This window comes from Babylonia areolata, chromosome 29 (genome assembly GCF_041734735.1).
Source record: "Babylonia areolata isolate BAREFJ2019XMU chromosome 29, ASM4173473v1, whole genome shotgun sequence".
In the NCBI taxonomy this organism is placed as follows: Eukaryota; Metazoa; Mollusca; class Gastropoda; order Neogastropoda; family Buccinidae; genus Babylonia; species Babylonia areolata.
In genome coordinates this window covers 24106397-24124324 of record NC_134904.1, presented here as the reverse complement: position 1 = coordinate 24124324, position 17928 = coordinate 24106397, and the positions used below count along the sequence as shown (strand labels likewise).

The following is a 17928-nucleotide window of genomic DNA, read 5'->3' as shown; positions in this document are numbered from 1 at the left end:
TGAGACGCATCCGTCCTCATCAATATGCCTTTCTCCCAAGTATAGAGGAAAACAATTATTACCCAGGCCTTCTGCTACTGGTGAGGAGTGGAAGAGATTGTCTCCTGCCCAGTGGGCAGTTTTTGGGCCTGCTAAAACTTGGAAGGCAAAGACATACACCCCTTCATTGGAGGGCTGGCTAGGATGTAGGGCCCGTGTGGAGCTGTTGCCACAACCACAGTGGTGCAAACCAAGGGTTGTTGTAGGCAAGGGAGGTAAGAAGGGATGCCTTACAAACCTAGAAGGAATGAAGGGCATGTGTGTCCTGAGTGGCACCTCTAAGTTGGACTGCCTCATCCCTCCTTGTACCAAGTTAGGGCATCTCTAGCCCTGTGGATGAGGAGGGAGTGTGTGTAGGTCCCTTGGGGCCAGCTACAGCAGAGATGTGGATGTGGCCAGGAGCATATGTTCGAACTTGCGCGAGACAGTTGTGTCTCTGTATGTAGTATATGTAGTAGTCCTCCAAAATGGAGTGAGGAAACTCTATACTAAGATGTGTACAAATAGGATGTACGTCAGGGTCGAAGTCCGAGGGATGCCACAAACTTGGACATCTGGCGAAGATCGCCTACTGTCCCCCAGAGCTTGGTGTCGAGGTCCGCACCCCCAGGCCAGGACTGCTGCCACACCTTCTCATACAGGGGGCAGTCTTGGAGAATATGGGATGGGGTCTGGTCAGCCTGGCCACAATCAAATAGGGATGTGGCTGCCACTCCAATCCTCTTCAGGTGTGCTCGGAGGCCGCAGTGTCCTGTGCGAAGGCGGTAGACTGTAGTCTGGTGTCTCCTCTCCAGCGTCCTGATGGGATCCTGGTGTGCCTGGTAGCCTCCATTCAGGGTGACCCAGCCTCTTCGGAATCTGCTGCGGAGGACAGTTTTTGCTTCCTCATACGTGGCAGGAACGGTCAGCTGTGTGAGTGGCTTCCTTCCTTAGTGGTCTGCACGCTCGTTGCCTGGGAGGCCTACATGGGCAGGCACCCACTGGAGGGTTGTTGGGGCTGTTTGGGTAAGGGTTGCAAGGGAGGCCTTAAGGGACTGGATCAGTGGACCAGGATCAGGGGAGTCAAGGGCCTGGAGTGTGGACATGGAGTCAGCGAAGATGGGAGATGCTGCCAAGTGGCTTTCCACAAGAGGAGAGGAATTCTGCTGCCGTTTTAATGGCCAGGACTTCAGCTCTGAAATTGGAACAGAGCTTTCATCCAGGAGTGCGATGCTGCTGTGCTCTCCATCGGGAAATCTGATGTAGGCACCACTGCCTCCACTGTGTGTGTCTTCCTCTGCTGATCCATCCGTGTATACATGGGTCCAGGAGCTGGCTGGTAGGACTCCTCTATCATGGCCAGAGTCAGGATCTTGAGAGTAGCTGGTTGCTGGTCTTTGGTGGTGATGCCAGGAACTCTTGAGGTTGATGGTGGCCTCTATCTCTTGGTCGAGCCTCCAGTCAGGCAAGGCAAGGTCAGTGCAAGACTCCCCTTTTGCCGCCAGAACATCGCTGTGCTGTGCTCTGAGTGCTTTATATTGGTGGTTGAGGCTCTGACGTTTGAGACGGTTCTTGGTGGGCTGCTCCAGTCTGTGGTGTAGGTGGTGTGAGGGCAGTCTTCTGAGCTTCTCTCCCTGCATCAGGACTTTCAGGTCGCATCTTCTCTCCAGGGGCTCGACGTTAGCAGTTTTCTCCATGTCATGGATCAGCGTGGACCTCATGGCTCAATGCCTTGCTTCAGCTCCTTCATGGTAAACGGTTCGCTCGTACAGCTGTCATCTATGCCATGTGGGTCTGATGTCATTAGTTTCGTGGTTTCCTCTCGTACCTGCTTGATGTGCTGTCTGGGCATGTGGATTGTACTCTCCTCTCGGTACAGTTCCGCAAAGGTGTTGGCTGCAGCCTTTTCTGTTTTCAGCTGGTTGTCCTGCTCGATGATGGTCTTGCCTCTGCTGGGGTTGTCAACGTTCAGAGCCCCTGCATATCTGCTGCATATCTGTCTCCATGTTCAGTGTTCAGGGAGGATGTCTTGTCTTGCCAACTCTTGTATGTTGCTTGCAGCTTTTCCTTTATGAACACAGCTTTCGCTCCGTTGTGTGTCTACATTCTCGTCAGCGGAGGAGCTCTCCATCATGTCCCTGGCTTCACTGAGGGTCTTGTGCAGGGTGTTGAGCTCAGGTGTCCAGTAGGGACGGTAGCTCCTGTGTTTGCCTCGTGGAATAGCTGCCTACACTGCATCTAATACTGCCTTGTTAAAAATCTTAGAGTTTTCGTTGATACCACGACAGTGTCAGTGCAGAAGTTCTCTTGTCTGCCTTGTGCTTGAACAGGTCCCAGTTTGCCTTCTTGTAATTCCAGCTTGCCGGGAGCCTGGTGGGATGGGTTTCAAACTGTCTCTGTACTATGATGATCACTGGCCTGTGATCGCTGCCTCCAAGCTAGGGCAACACCTCCCTTTGGGCAATGCTATGGATGTTGTCTGTCGCGAAGGCCTGGTCAGGAGTGCTTGTGGTCCTCCATGTTCGTGAGTAGCAAGTAGGTGGATCTTCTGGACTGTTGAGGAGGATCAGCTGGTTACTGATTGCCCAGTTTTCCACATCTTCTCCCTTCTTGTTGAGATCTTGGTAGCCCCAGCTGGGTGAGTGGCTGTTAAAGTCTCCTATGATGATCCAGCTGTGGGAGTCAACGAGGATGGAGTTGAGCTGTATTTGGTTTGTAGGTAAGTAGACATTGAGGACTGTCACTGATGTGCCTGGCAACACCAACTTGACACCCAGAAATTCTGTGTCAAGATCAGCTTGACCAGAACTCTGGGTCTCTGCCGCTGGGATGTTGAGGCCTCCATTTGGTCTGTTCTCTCGGTCCTGTCTGAACAACTCATAACCTCTTATGAAAAAGCGGTGAGTGTTCTTGAGGTGAGTCTCTTGGATGCAACATACATCGATCGCATTTTCACGCAGAAACTGCTGGAGCTCAGCCTTCTTCCGCTGTTCTCCTTCCACATTCCAGTGGACGATCCGAAGTGCTGCTTGCCCATGTGCTCCAATCTGTTCTCTCCGAAGAGTTTGAGAAGCATCGTGTCCGTGGTTGGTAGTTGTGGATGGGCCCCTTTGAGGCTGAGGGCCTGGCACCGTCTCCCCCCGGCCATGGTCCAGGAAGACAATACCACATCGGTCTAGTGTTGTCTGCGTAGCCATATGTCGTAGAGTGCATGCACAGCCGGTTTTGACTAGATCACGCCCCTTAGAGAGGCCACTGTGGCACCATCTTCGGTGATCTCCTGTTCTGGTAACGGTTTACAGTTGGCCAGGTTTTCTCTTGGGAATTTTCCTTCTCTTGGATGGACTGCCTGCTGAGGCTATCAGACTCCATCTGCCCGGGTTTGAGATCAGAGTTGTATTTCTCCCAAACTATGTGGGTCCACGGCACCTTATTCCATATCATTTGGTGCAACCCCCAAAGGGAGGGCTCCCCCATCCACCACCTGGGGGACGTGCCCCTACACTGTATAGTCCCAGCGCAAGGGGATGTATGTCAACTTCAATGAGAGAAGATGTCAGGGAATGTGACCATGCCTACAGATCAATGCACGAAAAAGGACACATGCACAAGCATATATGTAGCAAACATGGACATGCTCAAGTAAATGGGAATGTGAACTGAAAGAGTAATGCAAAATGTCTAATAGATATGTACATGTGAAGATTGTGCCTCTATGTAGATGCACAGTCCTGAGCCTCATGTACAGAAGTGTGCAAAAAAAAAGAAGTCCATATTTTGTTGCGATAGAAAATGTCAATGTATAGAGATATAAGTGTAACAGTACCTGTCGATATGGAGAATGTATGAACATATTGCCGAAACGCACGCACATATGTTGAAACAATGAGATATGTGCGTGCATGGATTTGTGCATATTCCCTTTTTTCTTTTCCTTTAAATTTTAATTCTTTTTTATTTATTTTAAAAAAAAATCTTAATTTATTTTTCTTTTTAAAGAATGCAAGATTAACAATAACAAATGTATTATTGTTTCTTTTTTTATTTCACTGTTATTGTGTTTATCAAGGAAAGAATGGTAAATGGACTGGTTCCTTGTAGAGCAATATATGTCTGCAATTGCTGGGGGGTGAAGAGCCCAGAAATTTGAGTGGCACATGGCCTGAGAAACAGAGGAAGGACAAAGGAAATTTTCTATCTAAAATTACGTTTAAATAACATACTTACCGTGACCCAACTAGTGCAGACTCCAGCAGGGGTCTGACATTCCTGTCCTGTGCAAACTACTATCCGTCTATGCGGAGAAAATGAGAGAACTACGGCCAATAACCTCCCGGAAGTAGGTAACGTCCCCTTTGTCCCCCTGGCTAGCGCCCTCTTTTGATGGCAATATGCCATCAGCAGCGCAGCGAGCAGGGAGAACAGGAAGCCGGGAGGCCAGGAGGGTCTTAAATTTGGGTCACGGTAAGTATGTTATTTAAACGTAATTTTAGATAGAAAATTTCCTTTTAATTACACATACTTAAGCGTGACCCAACTAGTGCAGAATAGTGCGACAAGGTGGCGGGCTAGCCTGTTCTACTGTCTATGTGCTGCGAAGGCCTGCTGTGCAACTACCACAGAAGCGATGCCTCTTGAGCCATCATCCCGCAGGCGTGCGACGTCTCTCAGGTAGAAGTCGATGAAGGTGGCAGGATTTTTCTAGTAGGCGGCATCCAAGATGTCTTGCAACCGTGTTGAGTGCGCTAAGGCAAGAGAAGAGGACCATGCTCTGACTTCATGTGCTCTGGCTGAGGAGGCATCGAGTCTCAATCCTATGTCTGCATATGCACCTTCAATCGCATTGACTATCCATCGAGACAACGACGTTTTGCTAATGTCACGTGGATGGTCCAGGTTCCAGCTAATGAAGAGGCGTCGCTTGGACGCTCGGAAGGGATGCGACCTTTTGAGGTATATGCGCAGGGCCCTGACCGGGCAGAGGAATCTGTCCTCGTCATCATGGGCTAGAATGGAAGACAGCGGTTTGATGAAAAGAATGGGAGAGGGTGTACTGGGAGTCTGAAGAAATTCAGGGAGGAATCTAAGTGAGATAGATCCGTCCGGCTCAAAGGCTATATCCTGTGTGACACCACTGAGGGCATGGACCTCACTACAACGCCTGCCTGAGGCGAGTGAGATGAGAAAGAGTGTCTTCATGGAGAGTAGCTTGAAGGGAGCTATAGCAAGGGGTTCGAAGGGTGCCTTGCGGAGGTATTGTAGGACCAGAAAAAGATCCCAAGAAGGGGTCCGGGGGGATGTATGTGTGTGACTGAGGGAAGCCCCTCGGACCAGTGCCCTGAGCAGGGGGTCATCTGAGAAAGAGGGTCCGCCTAGTTGCCGAAGAGTGGAGCTGATTGCAGCGCGATGGACGCGTACTGCAGAGGCGGAGAGGCCTTTAGAGGAGGAGAGGAAGGCAAGAAAGTTGGCGAGGTCCATATTGGATGGGTGTGTGGGATTGACTGAGTGGGTTGAGCACCAGGAGAGCCAGCGATTCCAGTGTGCAGAGTAAACGCCTTGAGTGCCTTTGCGATGTGACCTGCACACAAGGTCAGCTGTGTCATCGGAGGCGCCTAGTGCTGACAGAGATTCCCGCACAGTAGCCAGGCGTGTAGGTTGAGAACCTCTGGGTTTCCGTGGAGAATGCCTGAGCGGGGCTGGACTAGGGAGTGTCTGCCGATGTGAAGGCGGAGTGGGGGAACGTGAGTGAGGTGGAGAAGGTCGGGGAACCACGGCTGTGCTGGCCAGTGGGGTGCGATGAGAATCAGGGTGGCACTCTCCAGCCTTGCCTTTCTGAGGACTTTTCCCATGATTGGAAGTGGGGGGAAGGCATACCCCGAAAGGTTGGACCAGCTGATCGACAGGGCGTCCAAGGCCCAGGCCTGCGGGTCTGGGACTGGGGAGACGTATGTCGGAATGCGGAAGTTGAATCTTGTGACGAAGAGATCCACATGTGGTTTGTGCCAATGGTCCCAGATCGGCTGAAGTGTTGAGTGTGACAGGGTCCACTCCGTCTGTATCACTGTGTGGGATCTGCTGAGGTAATCTGCTAGAATGTTGAGCTTGCCTGGGACATGTCGTGCTGTCAGGTGGATGTTGTGCTCTTGACACCAGAGGAGGACTGTCTCCGCATGCAGGGACACCTGGTGTGAGTGAGCTCCCCCCTGTTTGTTCAGATAACATGCTACTGTCGTGTTGTCTGTGCATAGCAAGATCGACCTGTGCGAAACATGGGGGAGGAAGTGCTGGAGGGCAAGGAAGACCGCCTCCAGTTCCAGTTTGTTGATGTGCCATGACTTCTGATGTGGGGGCCAAGTCCCCGACGCTGTGTGGTTCTCCATGTGAGCACCCCAGCCCATGTTGGAGGCATCTGTGTACAGTTCTGCATCCGGAGTTGGGATCGAGATGGGAACCCCGGCGTTGAGCCATTGCATGTCCATCCAGCGCTGGGTCGACTGTAAGAACCATGTGCCTAGAGAGATGCGGGTGTCCCATGTCTGAGAAGACTGGGACCACCTGTCCTGGAAGTGACGCTAAAATGGATGTTTGTGTAGTCTGCCCAAGGGGACAAGTGCAGCAAGGGACTCCATGAAGCCCAGCAGAGAGGCGAGTTCCCTGGCCAACGCCGAGGCTGCCTGTGATAGATGAGAAAGGAGGCTGTGTAGCCTGTGGAGGCAAGGCATGGCCGGACGTATGGTCATTGATACTGAATCAATCGCCATACCCAGGAATTTGAACTGCTGAGAGGGCTCCAGTTCCAATTTTTCTGTGTTCATTAGAAAGCCCAGTGATTGGCACTGGTTCCTGACAAGGTTCAGGTGATGCTGGCAGAGGGCCCTGCTCTCTGCAAGGATCAACCAGTTGTCTAGGTAGACCCTCAGGCGTATGCCCTTGCTCCTGAGGGCTAAACATAGTTCCCTGACCACCCTGGTGAAGACCCACGGGGCTGGCACAAGGCCAAATGGAAGGGCTCTGAACTGGAAGGATTTGCCTTCCCATGAGAAGCGGAGCCACTTGCGGTCCCTGGGGTGAACGAGGATATGGAAGTAAGCGTCTGTGAGGTCTATGGAGACTGCCCAGTAGCCTTGTCTGATGGAGTCCCTGATTGACGCAGGTGATTCCATGCAGAATGATTTGTGCTGGAGATAGCTTTTTAGAGGAGAAAGGTCTAGGACTGGCTGCCATCCGCCGGATGTTTTGGGAACGACGAAAATGCGGCCGAAGAAGCCCGGAGAGAGAGGAGGAGCTTCTTCTATGGCCTCTTTGTGGAGAAGAGAGAGTATTTCGTCCCGCAGGGCTGAGCAGGCTGCGTCGCCCTGTGGGGGGGGGGGGGGGGGGGGAAAGGGAAGAGGAGATAGAGTGAGAGGTGCCTTGGAGGAGAGCCAAGGCAGGCGGAACCCTGACCCTATCACCCGGAGGACCCACTCGCATGCTGGAAGAGACAGCCATGCTGGCTTGTGCCTGGATAGGCTTCCTGCTGGCTGTTGGTGCACGAGTGGCGGGTGAAGGGCGGGGGCAAGTCATTGGGGGTGGGCCGGTGTGGAGTTGGCTGCTGGCCTGCGTGGAGTGCGGAGTGTGTGCGGCTGGCGCCTGTACGGCCTGGGCTGGCCCCTGGGTTGTGCCCTGGGTTGTGCTCTGGCGTTTGACGGTGTGGACTGGCGCGGGCGTGGTCCGAAGGAGGTAATGTTGCTACGCCTGAAGGTGTAGGGCTGATGCCATTGAGCGTGCCGCGGGTGTGCCGGAGTGCGGAGAGGGCCTGCGCCAAGGGCAAGGTCCCTACCCAAGTCTGCGCGGCGTTTTATGGCCGCAGTGGGGAAGCCCTGACCAAAAAGGGAACCGTCAGTGGGAGGAAGCGCTCTGAGGGAAGCATGTTCTGGCAGAGAACGCACGTATGGAGAGCGGTCGAGCACAGCGTCCCTCCTGGCCAAAATCACGTTCATGTAGGCCTGTGCTTGGATACTGGCAGAGCGCATAAGGAGCTGGGTGATCTGCTGTACGAAGGGAGAGAAGACCGAGATGTCAAGGCCGGCTGGTAGATCAGCTGGTGTTTCCATCAGTGCTGTGGCCAGGCCCGCCAGGAAATTGTCTATGGCTGCAGTTGATTCAAGGGATAACCTGGCAGCTTCTTCCAGGTCCATGAGGAATCTGTCGGTCAATGTGACTGTGCGATTGCCCTGTGAGTTGTGTGGGAGGAGTAGTAGGTCTTCCTGAGAAAGAGGCAGGGGCCTTTGCGGGATAGGACCCGGAGCTAAGAGTGGGGGCTTTGAAGTGGGTCTGGCCTGGGTTTTTAAGAATTTCCCTCGACCCATTGCTGCTGGGAAATTGGGGACAGAATCAGAGGGGACCTTGCTGATGGGTTGTCCCCTGATGCGTGCGAGTGTATTATGCAGGGCGTCAAGTACCATGGGCGACTGTGTAAAGGCACAGTGAGGGCCATGGGAGGATCTGTGGATGCCCATAATTTCCATAGCACCGCAGGATTGAGGCGTGCCCGGTGCATGAATTGTCTCCACCCTGTCTGGAGTGTAGGAAGCTAGGTGGGCTAGTGCTTCCTGCAGGGAAACCAACTGGTTTTCTTCCGAAGTTGGTTCCTCTGTGTCTGTGTCACCATCGGAAAGTGTCTCTTCAGTGGCATAGGGTGATGGTTCAGGCTGTGTGCTGAGCACGTGGCCAGTGCTCTGAGTGTGCCCTGCTGAAGTGGAGGGGAGCTGCTGGTAGGTGGCAGGGGGTGGTGGAAGGAGATGTGCTGCATCAGAAGAAGGGGCAGTAGCAGGAGAAGGTGTGGCACCAGGGAGGACAGTGGAGCATAATTGCTGCAGCAAGCTGATAATGAGCTGCTGATTGTTTGGTAGAGCAGCTTGCTGAGAGACCGTTTGTGGCTGGAAAACAGCAGCAGCCGGTGAAATGGCAGATGTGGACATCACTGCATGGCTTGCTGGAACCGTGCACGCGCCTGCACTGGAGGCAAGGGGCAGTGCCGGTGCAAGGGAAGTAACTGTGGCGGTCACCGATAAGGGAACCGAAGCAGGAGTTGCCTCCCTTGGACTGGAAAATTGCGACAAGGGGAGGGGTGCACGCGTATGGGCAAGCGTGTCCCCTAGTGGTCCACCTTCCTCCCTGCACATGGGGAGGGCATCCCTACACGCCTCGGTCGCCAAAGGATCCGAGACGGTCGAGGCATGCCGCATGGGGGGCTCGTGATCCGATGTCACGGCCGCCACCACGGACGCATCGCACATGGGGCCCAGACTAGCGTGCGGATCCAGAGCAAGTGTATTGTGTTGTTTCCCCAAAGGGTTTGTGCTGTAATCCCTTGTTGAGTCTGTGGGCATGGGGAAAGGGATAGAGGAGGTCGACTCGGGTACTGCCAACTGGCAGAGCCGAGAAATCGCGGATCGCGACAAGTCCCATCGCGGATCGCGACGAGTCCCATCGCGGATCGAAAATGGAATTATGAATGGTACCACTGACCTGTGCATTGGCTAACAAACCTGTAGAAGTCGCCGGAGGAGGCGTAGTGGGTAGTGGGGGTCTGGAGTCGACCGGAGGTAGCGGAGGAAGTGGAGGTGGCGTGGGGTTGGCGTTGCTGAGAGAGCCAGAGGTAGAAGGCCCAGACTGATCGCGAATCGATTGCGATCGTGCCTTAATTTTAGCCCGATCTCCCAATCGAGCTACATAATTGTGCGACCTGTTTGAAGACATAATTGGACACAAAACAGAAACGCCAAAGAATCGATAGACAGATAGAAAATGCGAAAAACTTAGCCGTATGAAGTGCACAGGAACAGGTGTCGAGATGGCTGCCGGAAAAAGAGGGCACTAGCCAGGGGGACAAAGGGGACGTTACCTACTTCCGGGATGTTGTCGGCCGTAGTTCTCTCATTTTCTCCGCAGAGGCGGATAGTAGTTTGCACAGGACAGGAATGTCAGACCCCTGCCGGAGTCTGCACTAGTTGGGTCACGGTTAAGTATGTGTAATTAAACAGAGGTTGTCAGTAGCTGATAGGAGCTGCTGCATAAAGTAGTGGGCAGCAAGGTCCTATGAGAATGCAAAAGAACAGCGCTAGTGGTCAGTAAAGGGGGCTGGAGTGACTTGCTGTGTAAGTGCAAGGGAAGTAACAGCGTTGCCTACTGCCCAAGTTTCAAAAGCGGAGTTGCCTCCCTTGGCACCAAAAAATTGGTGAAATGGAAGAGGCCTCTGCAGCACATATCCCCTTTGTTACACTTCTGCGCTGTAGAGGGAGTAATGTAATGTTGCATGTGGGAGTCCGTGATGTGATGCCACCATAACTGATACGGGTGAAGTGGGCCACAAGGGAGGTAATAATAACGTCCTTGGTGCCGTGGTCAATGCTGAGAGGAGGTGCAAATTTTGTGTTGAATGTCCCCCTAGCGGACCACCTTCCTCCCTAAGTAGAGGGAGGGCTTCCCCGTCTGAATCGGATGCCACTGGACGCGAGACAGTTGAGAGCATGCCACGTGACGGAGCCACAATCTGTCATGTAATGCAGACAGTATGAGATGCTGATTGTCAGCTGGGGCTTGTGTCTGAGCCACCACTGGTTGGGTAACAGCAGAGTCCAGCAGTGTGGCAGAGGGAACTGCCACCGCTGAGGTTGGAGGGACCTTGCATGTACCTGCGGTGTGGGCGAGGGGCAATGCCAGTGCAAGGGAGGTAACCATGGCGCTCACTGGTGGGGGTGCCAAAGCAGGGGTTGCCTCCCTTGAATTTGAAAATTGGAGTGAGGGGAAGGGTGCACGCGTGTGCATGTCCCCTAGTGGGTCACCTTCCTCCCCACCTAGAGGGAGGGCTTCCCTACCCGAAACAGTCCGGGTGTGGACTCGAGATGGTCGGGGCATGCCGCGTGAGTGGTGCGCAATCTGTGGCCACGGCCTTGCTCACGGACATATGAGATATATATACAGCGGACCGAGTGTGCGAAGTGGAGGACGTTAAGTCCGTGTTGGATTCCCTGAGAGGGAGCACACTTGTTCCTTGAAATTGTGGGCATGGGGAAAGAGACAGAGGAGAGCGACTCGCACACTGCCAACTGGCAGGGTCAAGAAAACGCGGAGCGCATAGAGACCGATCGAGGATCGATTGAATGAAGAGAAACACCTCCATTGACCTGATTATGATGAAACAAGCCCTGAGAAGCCGCCAGAGGAGGCATAGGAGGTGGTGGAGGTGTGGAGTCGACCGGAGGGAGTGGAGGCAGTGGAGGAGGTGGAGGTTAGCGTTGTAGATGAAACCTGAGGTTGAGGGCCCAGTGTCAGATCACATCCTGTCAATATGAAGGCCCTTAGGCCTGTAAGGCCTATTGCCCACTGAAAATGGGGGGAAGTGAGAGCCCCCATAATTGTATTGAGAGATTTTTACAATCTGATAGTGCGCAAGACTGATTAATGATGCAAGGCTTAATTTCTGCCCCAAATACTGTACCTGTACCTATAGGTAGAGGGCCCTTACGACTGAGACTGCGCCATAATTTTAGCTCGATTGGCAAAACGAGCTTAGTAAGTTTGTGACCTGATACAAGTCTTCGTCAGATACAAAACATGAGAGTCAAAGAATCGATAGACGGACAGAAATATGGAAAAAACTTAGCCATATGAAGAGCACAGGATCAGGAGTCAAGATGGCTGCCGGAAAAAGAGGGCGCTAGTCAGGGATGTACAGGGGAGGTAACCTACTTTGGGAGGTTATCAGCCGTAGCTACTTTCGTTTTCTCCGCATAGGCGGGTAGTACTTTGCACGGGACAGGAATCAGACAACCTTGCCGAAGTCTGCACTAGTAAGTCATGGTTAAGTATGTGTAGTTAAATCAGCTTAGCTTTAATCACTTTATCTACACTATTTAAATATATTAGAAATGTCATTTGATGTCAGTGTTTGGTCTTCACACATATGCATTATTTTATGTTGTTGCCTACTCCAAACCAAGTGACAGTCTTTCCACTGCAATATAAGATGTGTTTACTATCCACTTGTATCTGACAATACATGTACTTATTGACATGTTCTTGTTTGTGTTTTCCAGGCACGGTCTTCTTGATCTTTTTCTCTTCTTTACTTAATATTGTAATAAAACAATAGAAAAACCCTTTTGTGACTGGCCTGCTCTATTCCCCTGGCCTACGCATAGATCTTTTCTATCCTTTAATACAGAAAATCAGTAAGTCTTTTGTAACGTCCCCTTTATATAACAAACTACTTGGGAAAGTGGCTACTTAATGATCATGACGCAAAACACAAACATATTTGACAAGAAAAAAACTTTTTTACATGAAAAGTAATTCTCAGTTATATTATTAAAATTTGCATATTGATGGTTACTTTTTCTTGTTCTTATTACTGATGCTGCTGATGTATGATTTGAAAAGAATGTTATCTAAAACAAAGAGTTTTCTTTGGTTGATGCTCAGCCTGCACAGAGGCAATGTAATCACTTTGCACTGAATGCCTGAGCAGTGCTAGGAAGAAGAAATTATTATTTGAACTAGAAATTATAACATGATGACTGCTATTCAACCAATGTGTCAATATGTAAGATAAAAGTGCTGGAGTAGAAAAGAAATCAAACTGTAACAATAAAATTACTGTGAAAATATCTATTGATTCTTCACAATTTTTGTGCCCTTCCTAGAAAAACGCACTGTCATTGTAATTAGTATGTATGTAAAAAACTTTTAAAAATTAATTTTTAAGCAAAATTTAGTGTCAACAAACTATTTCCAAAGAAATCTAATCCATTAAAGTTTTCCACAAGCATACACACACATATACACACAAATACATACATGTACACAAACATATACACAACTGAAACAGGATTATAAAAACTCTTGTGGGTAAACACAAGTTCGCCAAAATATGTTAAGTTGACACGGACAGAAAATTCAAGCTAAAAGACTTACTGCGGCCAGCGTGGTCCACATAAAATATAACAGCAGTTTTTCCAGCAGCCTCTGTGAAAAGGGTTCAATCCTCCTTTGAATTTGCCAGTAACCTGCACATCAAATCAAAATGTTACAATGTCTCTGCACACATGTCACACACACACATATTCCTGTGAATATTCACAAAGACACATGTAACTCAGTGGCTGGCTAATTAATCTTATCAAGAATATTCACAGACACATGTAACTTACCGTTAAGCTTTAATCTCATCACATTTTCCAAGCTGTAAGTTGTTTTGAGTGATAAGATGCACTCCCTGATTAATTTTTTCCATCTATGTCTTTCTTAGCAAGATAAACAACAGTACATTCCAGTACTAAGTCAAACCAAAAAAGGGGCTCATATGATAAAGTCCAGAAATAAACATGAATACCAAAAAAGGGGCTCTTATGGTAAGTCCAGAAATAAACATGAATATGTAACCCTCAGTTTGTAATATCTCTTTTCACTATCATCATTGCCACAGCCAGCATTTATTGCATGCCGCAAGTCCTCAGAAACCTACCTTTAAATTCAGTTAAATGTGATTCAAACACAGTGAGGAGATCATGCGCTGTCATATGACCTTGAAATAAAAGTCTGCTTACCTTGGGCTGGAAAAAACCCAAAAAACTCTGCTCATTTTTCAAACTATCAATTTGCTCCTTCTTATCCCACACACACAACTCTGACACAAAACCCAACACACTTAGACTTGTCCACAAAGGCACTCAAACCTAATTCATCTTTTGCCTGTTAGCCCTTTGACTTCCGGAACTATATGTAATTTTTGCACAAAAATACACAAAAGACACCAACCTCTAAAAAAAAAAAATCACAAAAATTATTGCTCAAAAGTATGTAAAAGTATGTTTTCTTGAAGGAAAATGAATAAAGAATATAAGTATTACATGTTCAATGTTGACAGGATGAGATTACTCCCAATCAGGGGAAGATTACTCAGCTTTCAGTTTCATATAGATGGTTTCATAGTAAATGAACACCCCAAACTGAAGGTTTCAAGCTAATATATTGGGCTTTTTCAACAACAACTTCCATGACCCCATCCCTAACCTGTTGATGAATTTTGTAGCATGCCGTCATCAACGAATAACCAGAATCACTTCAGTTTAACAACATATCCCCAACCTGTCGATGAATTTTGTAGCATGTAATTATCAACAAATAACCAGAATCACCCTAGTTGATTAACAACAAGATTACTTTTGGTTTCTATCACGTTGTTTTTTTGTTGTTTTTTTTAACTTGATATTGTTGACTTGCAGATATTAAACCAAAATTCTTGCCACCTCTTCTGTATTGCATGTCCTGGCAGCCATGTCGACAAGCTCAATAACTTTTCGCTTTACAAAACGGAAAAAACAACAACAAACAAACAAAAAAAACAAAAAAAACCCCATCAAAATCGACCCAGAACTTGCTGAGATATTACTTTAAACATGCATCATGGCAGCCGCCACTTGCACAGAAATAAATGTAATCGCATGATCAGCTGGACTGTTGATAATGCAGTTACCCATAAAACACAGATATATCCGTGCTCAAAAGTGAAAGGTTTAAACACAAAGAGATGACAAAGACTATGACACAACCCCAAAATTGCTTTCCCTTTTTCATCCTCAGTGAGCATTTTAAACAAATAATGACCAAGTGAGCAGACAAGGGCAATAAACTGACCTGTTCATTGGTGGTTCTGCCCCTTGACACCAGCATGATGTGGAAGCCAGTCAAACCAAAGACAGGTATTGCAGTCAGCACTATTATGCAAACCACTACTATACTGTCATCTCTTAAGGACTGTTTTGTTTCCAGATAGCTGTCAAAACATGAATAGGCTTTAAAGACTTCCACTTTCTGCATTATAATGAATTTTCTTCCCCACAAATTTGTCAAGGCCTGTTTCATTTTTCATACAACTTGCTCCTGTTTACAGGAGTAAACAAGTGTCAGTATACATTATAAAAATATGGGTAAATGACTAATTATCATTTAAGAACATATGCATATGGATAAGAAATCTAATTACAGATAAATAAATATAATTCCTTTATTTCTATGTGCATTTGTGGGCTGTAACCCCCCTCACTGGTGTTAAATTGCACGTGGGCTTTTACTTGTATGGCCCTTATTACTCGACCATACGGGAACCATACTGTTTTCAGGGGTGTGCATGCTGGATATGTTTATTTCCATAATCCACCAAACATGGACATAGATTTCTGGATCTTTAACAAGCCTGTTTGATCTTCTACATGTGTATACATACAAAGAATATTAAATCACAAGCAGGTCTGCACATACATTGAGCCCAGGACCCTTACACTTAAAGTTTAATACTTTAACCCATTTGTTGCCAGAGAACTATGTAAAAAAAAGTGCTCTCCCCTTGCCAGGGAATTTTGCGGATTCAGGAATAATTTTTTCAGTTTTATAAAATTCCAGTACATAAAGAATAAGAGAACAGAGATACAGGACAAAAGTAAACATTTTTGTGAAGGAAAATGAATGTGGCTTTTTTCTCCCAATCATTTTCAATCTAGATAACTATTTAGGCATTTCAAAGTCAAGACAATAATTTTTATGCATTATAAGAGTCCATTTCCACTTCCAAAGAATGACACAAAAATAGAACAAACAAAACACAACTAAAAACAACATGCTCATAGTCAGATCATACCTGTAGAAGAAAATTAAACAGGTTATACATTTACAGCATTAGAATGCTTGTTAACATGCAAGTAAATAACTGTCTCAACAATGACACAAGAGGGTTCTGTCAAGATAAAAGTCAATAACGTTCTCAGAAACGAGCAGTCACGCTTCATTTCTTTTTTTTTACACCAAATATCATCCCCCTTTTAGAGGGGGAAGCTCTTTGATGATACTTACTCCCTTCTGATTGCAACTGAGCCAACAAGTGTCCGCACTGAGTTTGTCAATTAGTAAGTGACAAAAAGCAATAACAAATAAAAATACATGATTCCCCTCCATTGTCCATCAACCCTGGATTTCATGAAAATCATGGATTGTTGGCTGTTGTCCAGTTCCTACAACAGGAATACTCTGAAGGAAAGTTTGCTGTTGTCACGACCATGCCCAAACCCACGCCTTCTGTCTGGTCTTTGACTTATAATCTTACACCATTCCTCTCTCTCTCCACCCCGTCTTCTCAAATCACGCCAAAGTACTGCAACCATACTGTCAGTCATTGTCAGCTGCTCAGAAACTGACGTCTGACTGAACAAATGGACTGGACAAAGCGTCGAATATTGCTGTCAATTTCATCACTGTCATTGTCATCACCTTCAAGTTCAACCAATCATCAGACAAGATGGATAATTCTCTCACTGTTATTACCATACATAATCACCTGCACAACCTACTTAAGTTGTGTAAATCCATAGACAGAGCCCACTGTCTTTGCTAAAAAAAAAAGTTTCCCATGCCCTTTTTGTATATGATGCATACCCCGTGGCCCACTAGTGCAGACTCCGGCAGAGGTCTGACATTCCTGTCCTGTGCAAACTACTATCCACCTATGCAAAGAAAACGAAAGTAGCTATGGCCGATAACCTCCCGGAAGTAGGTAACCTCCCCTTTGCCCCACTGACTAGTGCCCTCTTTTTCCAGCAGCCATCATGACTCCTGTTTTTAAATAGTATGTTTATAATCAAGACACATCAAACTAACCTATCAGGACCTGCTTGTGTTCACTGAACCTAACGCCGATGAAGCAAAAATCAGAATAGATACAGGAAGTCAGTAGACATCTGACAGGCACTATGACAACATTTTGTGTAGGATGTCAGCTGACATCTTATGGCCACTCAACTGGTTAACCATTCTGCTACTGCACCCATCATTAAACGTTGCACACCAGCTGCCAAGGTGAAGTGGTTAGTGTCACAGACTGATGGTTGGGAGGACATGCGTTCCGATTCCCTGCAGAGGTGGGTTTTTTGGCCAGCGGCCAGTTTTCACCCAGATTTAAGTGTGCTATGGATTCAAATAGGATGACTGGGACTATGCAGTCGAATATCATGCATGTCAAGGATGCATCTTAGGGTCTCAGATTTCCTAACCAACACTGCAAGTGTCCGTATCTCTCAAGCCTGTTTAACTCCCACCAGTTCACTTCCTTAATCTCAAACTTGAAAGTATGATGGAAAATTCCGAAGTTTATTTCAGACTAACTATTTTCTTGTCTCATGTATTTAGAACTATATTTCAGTATCACTTGAGTTCTGTCAAGACTGAAATAAACAAAAAAAGTAGAAATTGTGTTAGATTTATTCATTGGAAAAACTCTGAACTGCTGGACATGGCACTTCTACCACCTTGGATTTTTTTTTTTTTTCCCAGACTCCATGATGTGCTTGCTTTTGCTTAATTTCTCTTCAGCCATGATTTTGTCTGACTCCAGATGTCAGATAGTGAGTATTCTGACAACTGGAACCCTGATGAGGACGCTTGAGAGGGGAGTGGAAACACGGAGCGGGGAAATCTGACCGGACCCCATTTTAACCCAGAAACGTATGTGTCAGAAAGTAGGTCGGGCAAACGAAATCTATGTAAATGTTGCTCCTCTGTTCAAACTCAAAAGTCATGCTTCTGGATCTCTGGATCCAGAATTTGTTCCTTGCATATCAGCAATGTATATATATATATTTTTTTACAGTGTTTTACACATTTGAAATGATTGTTTTTAAAATTCGAGGCTATATTTTGACGATATCAAGTGTTGCTATGGATGCAATTCTTTTGTTTACATTCATTCGTGAACTGTGTTACAGAGTTTCTTGCTGGTTGGTTTGAGAATGGGCAGAATTGAAGTATTTAGACTAAACTCTTGTATACAGTGCTGTCTTATTTTATACTTATTATGTTTTATATCTGATTTCAGAGCAG

At 47.5% G+C, this 17928-nt stretch overlaps 1 protein-coding gene across 1 annotated transcript in view; it reads right to left on the bottom strand.

Annotated features, from left to right (window-relative positions):
- The window catches only part of LOC143274692 (palmitoyltransferase ZDHHC5-B-like), a 54493-nt gene that overhangs the window by 16674 nt on the left and 19891 nt on the right, over window positions 1–17928 (bottom strand). The window contains exons 5-6 of the mRNA XM_076578581.1: window positions 14698–14800; window positions 12976–13067 (exon numbers count right to left, since the gene is read on the bottom strand). Of these exons, the coding sequence (XP_076434696.1) occupies window positions 12976–13067; window positions 14698–14800 (195 nt within the window). The remainder of the gene's footprint in view (window positions 1–12975; window positions 13068–14697; window positions 14801–17928) is intronic.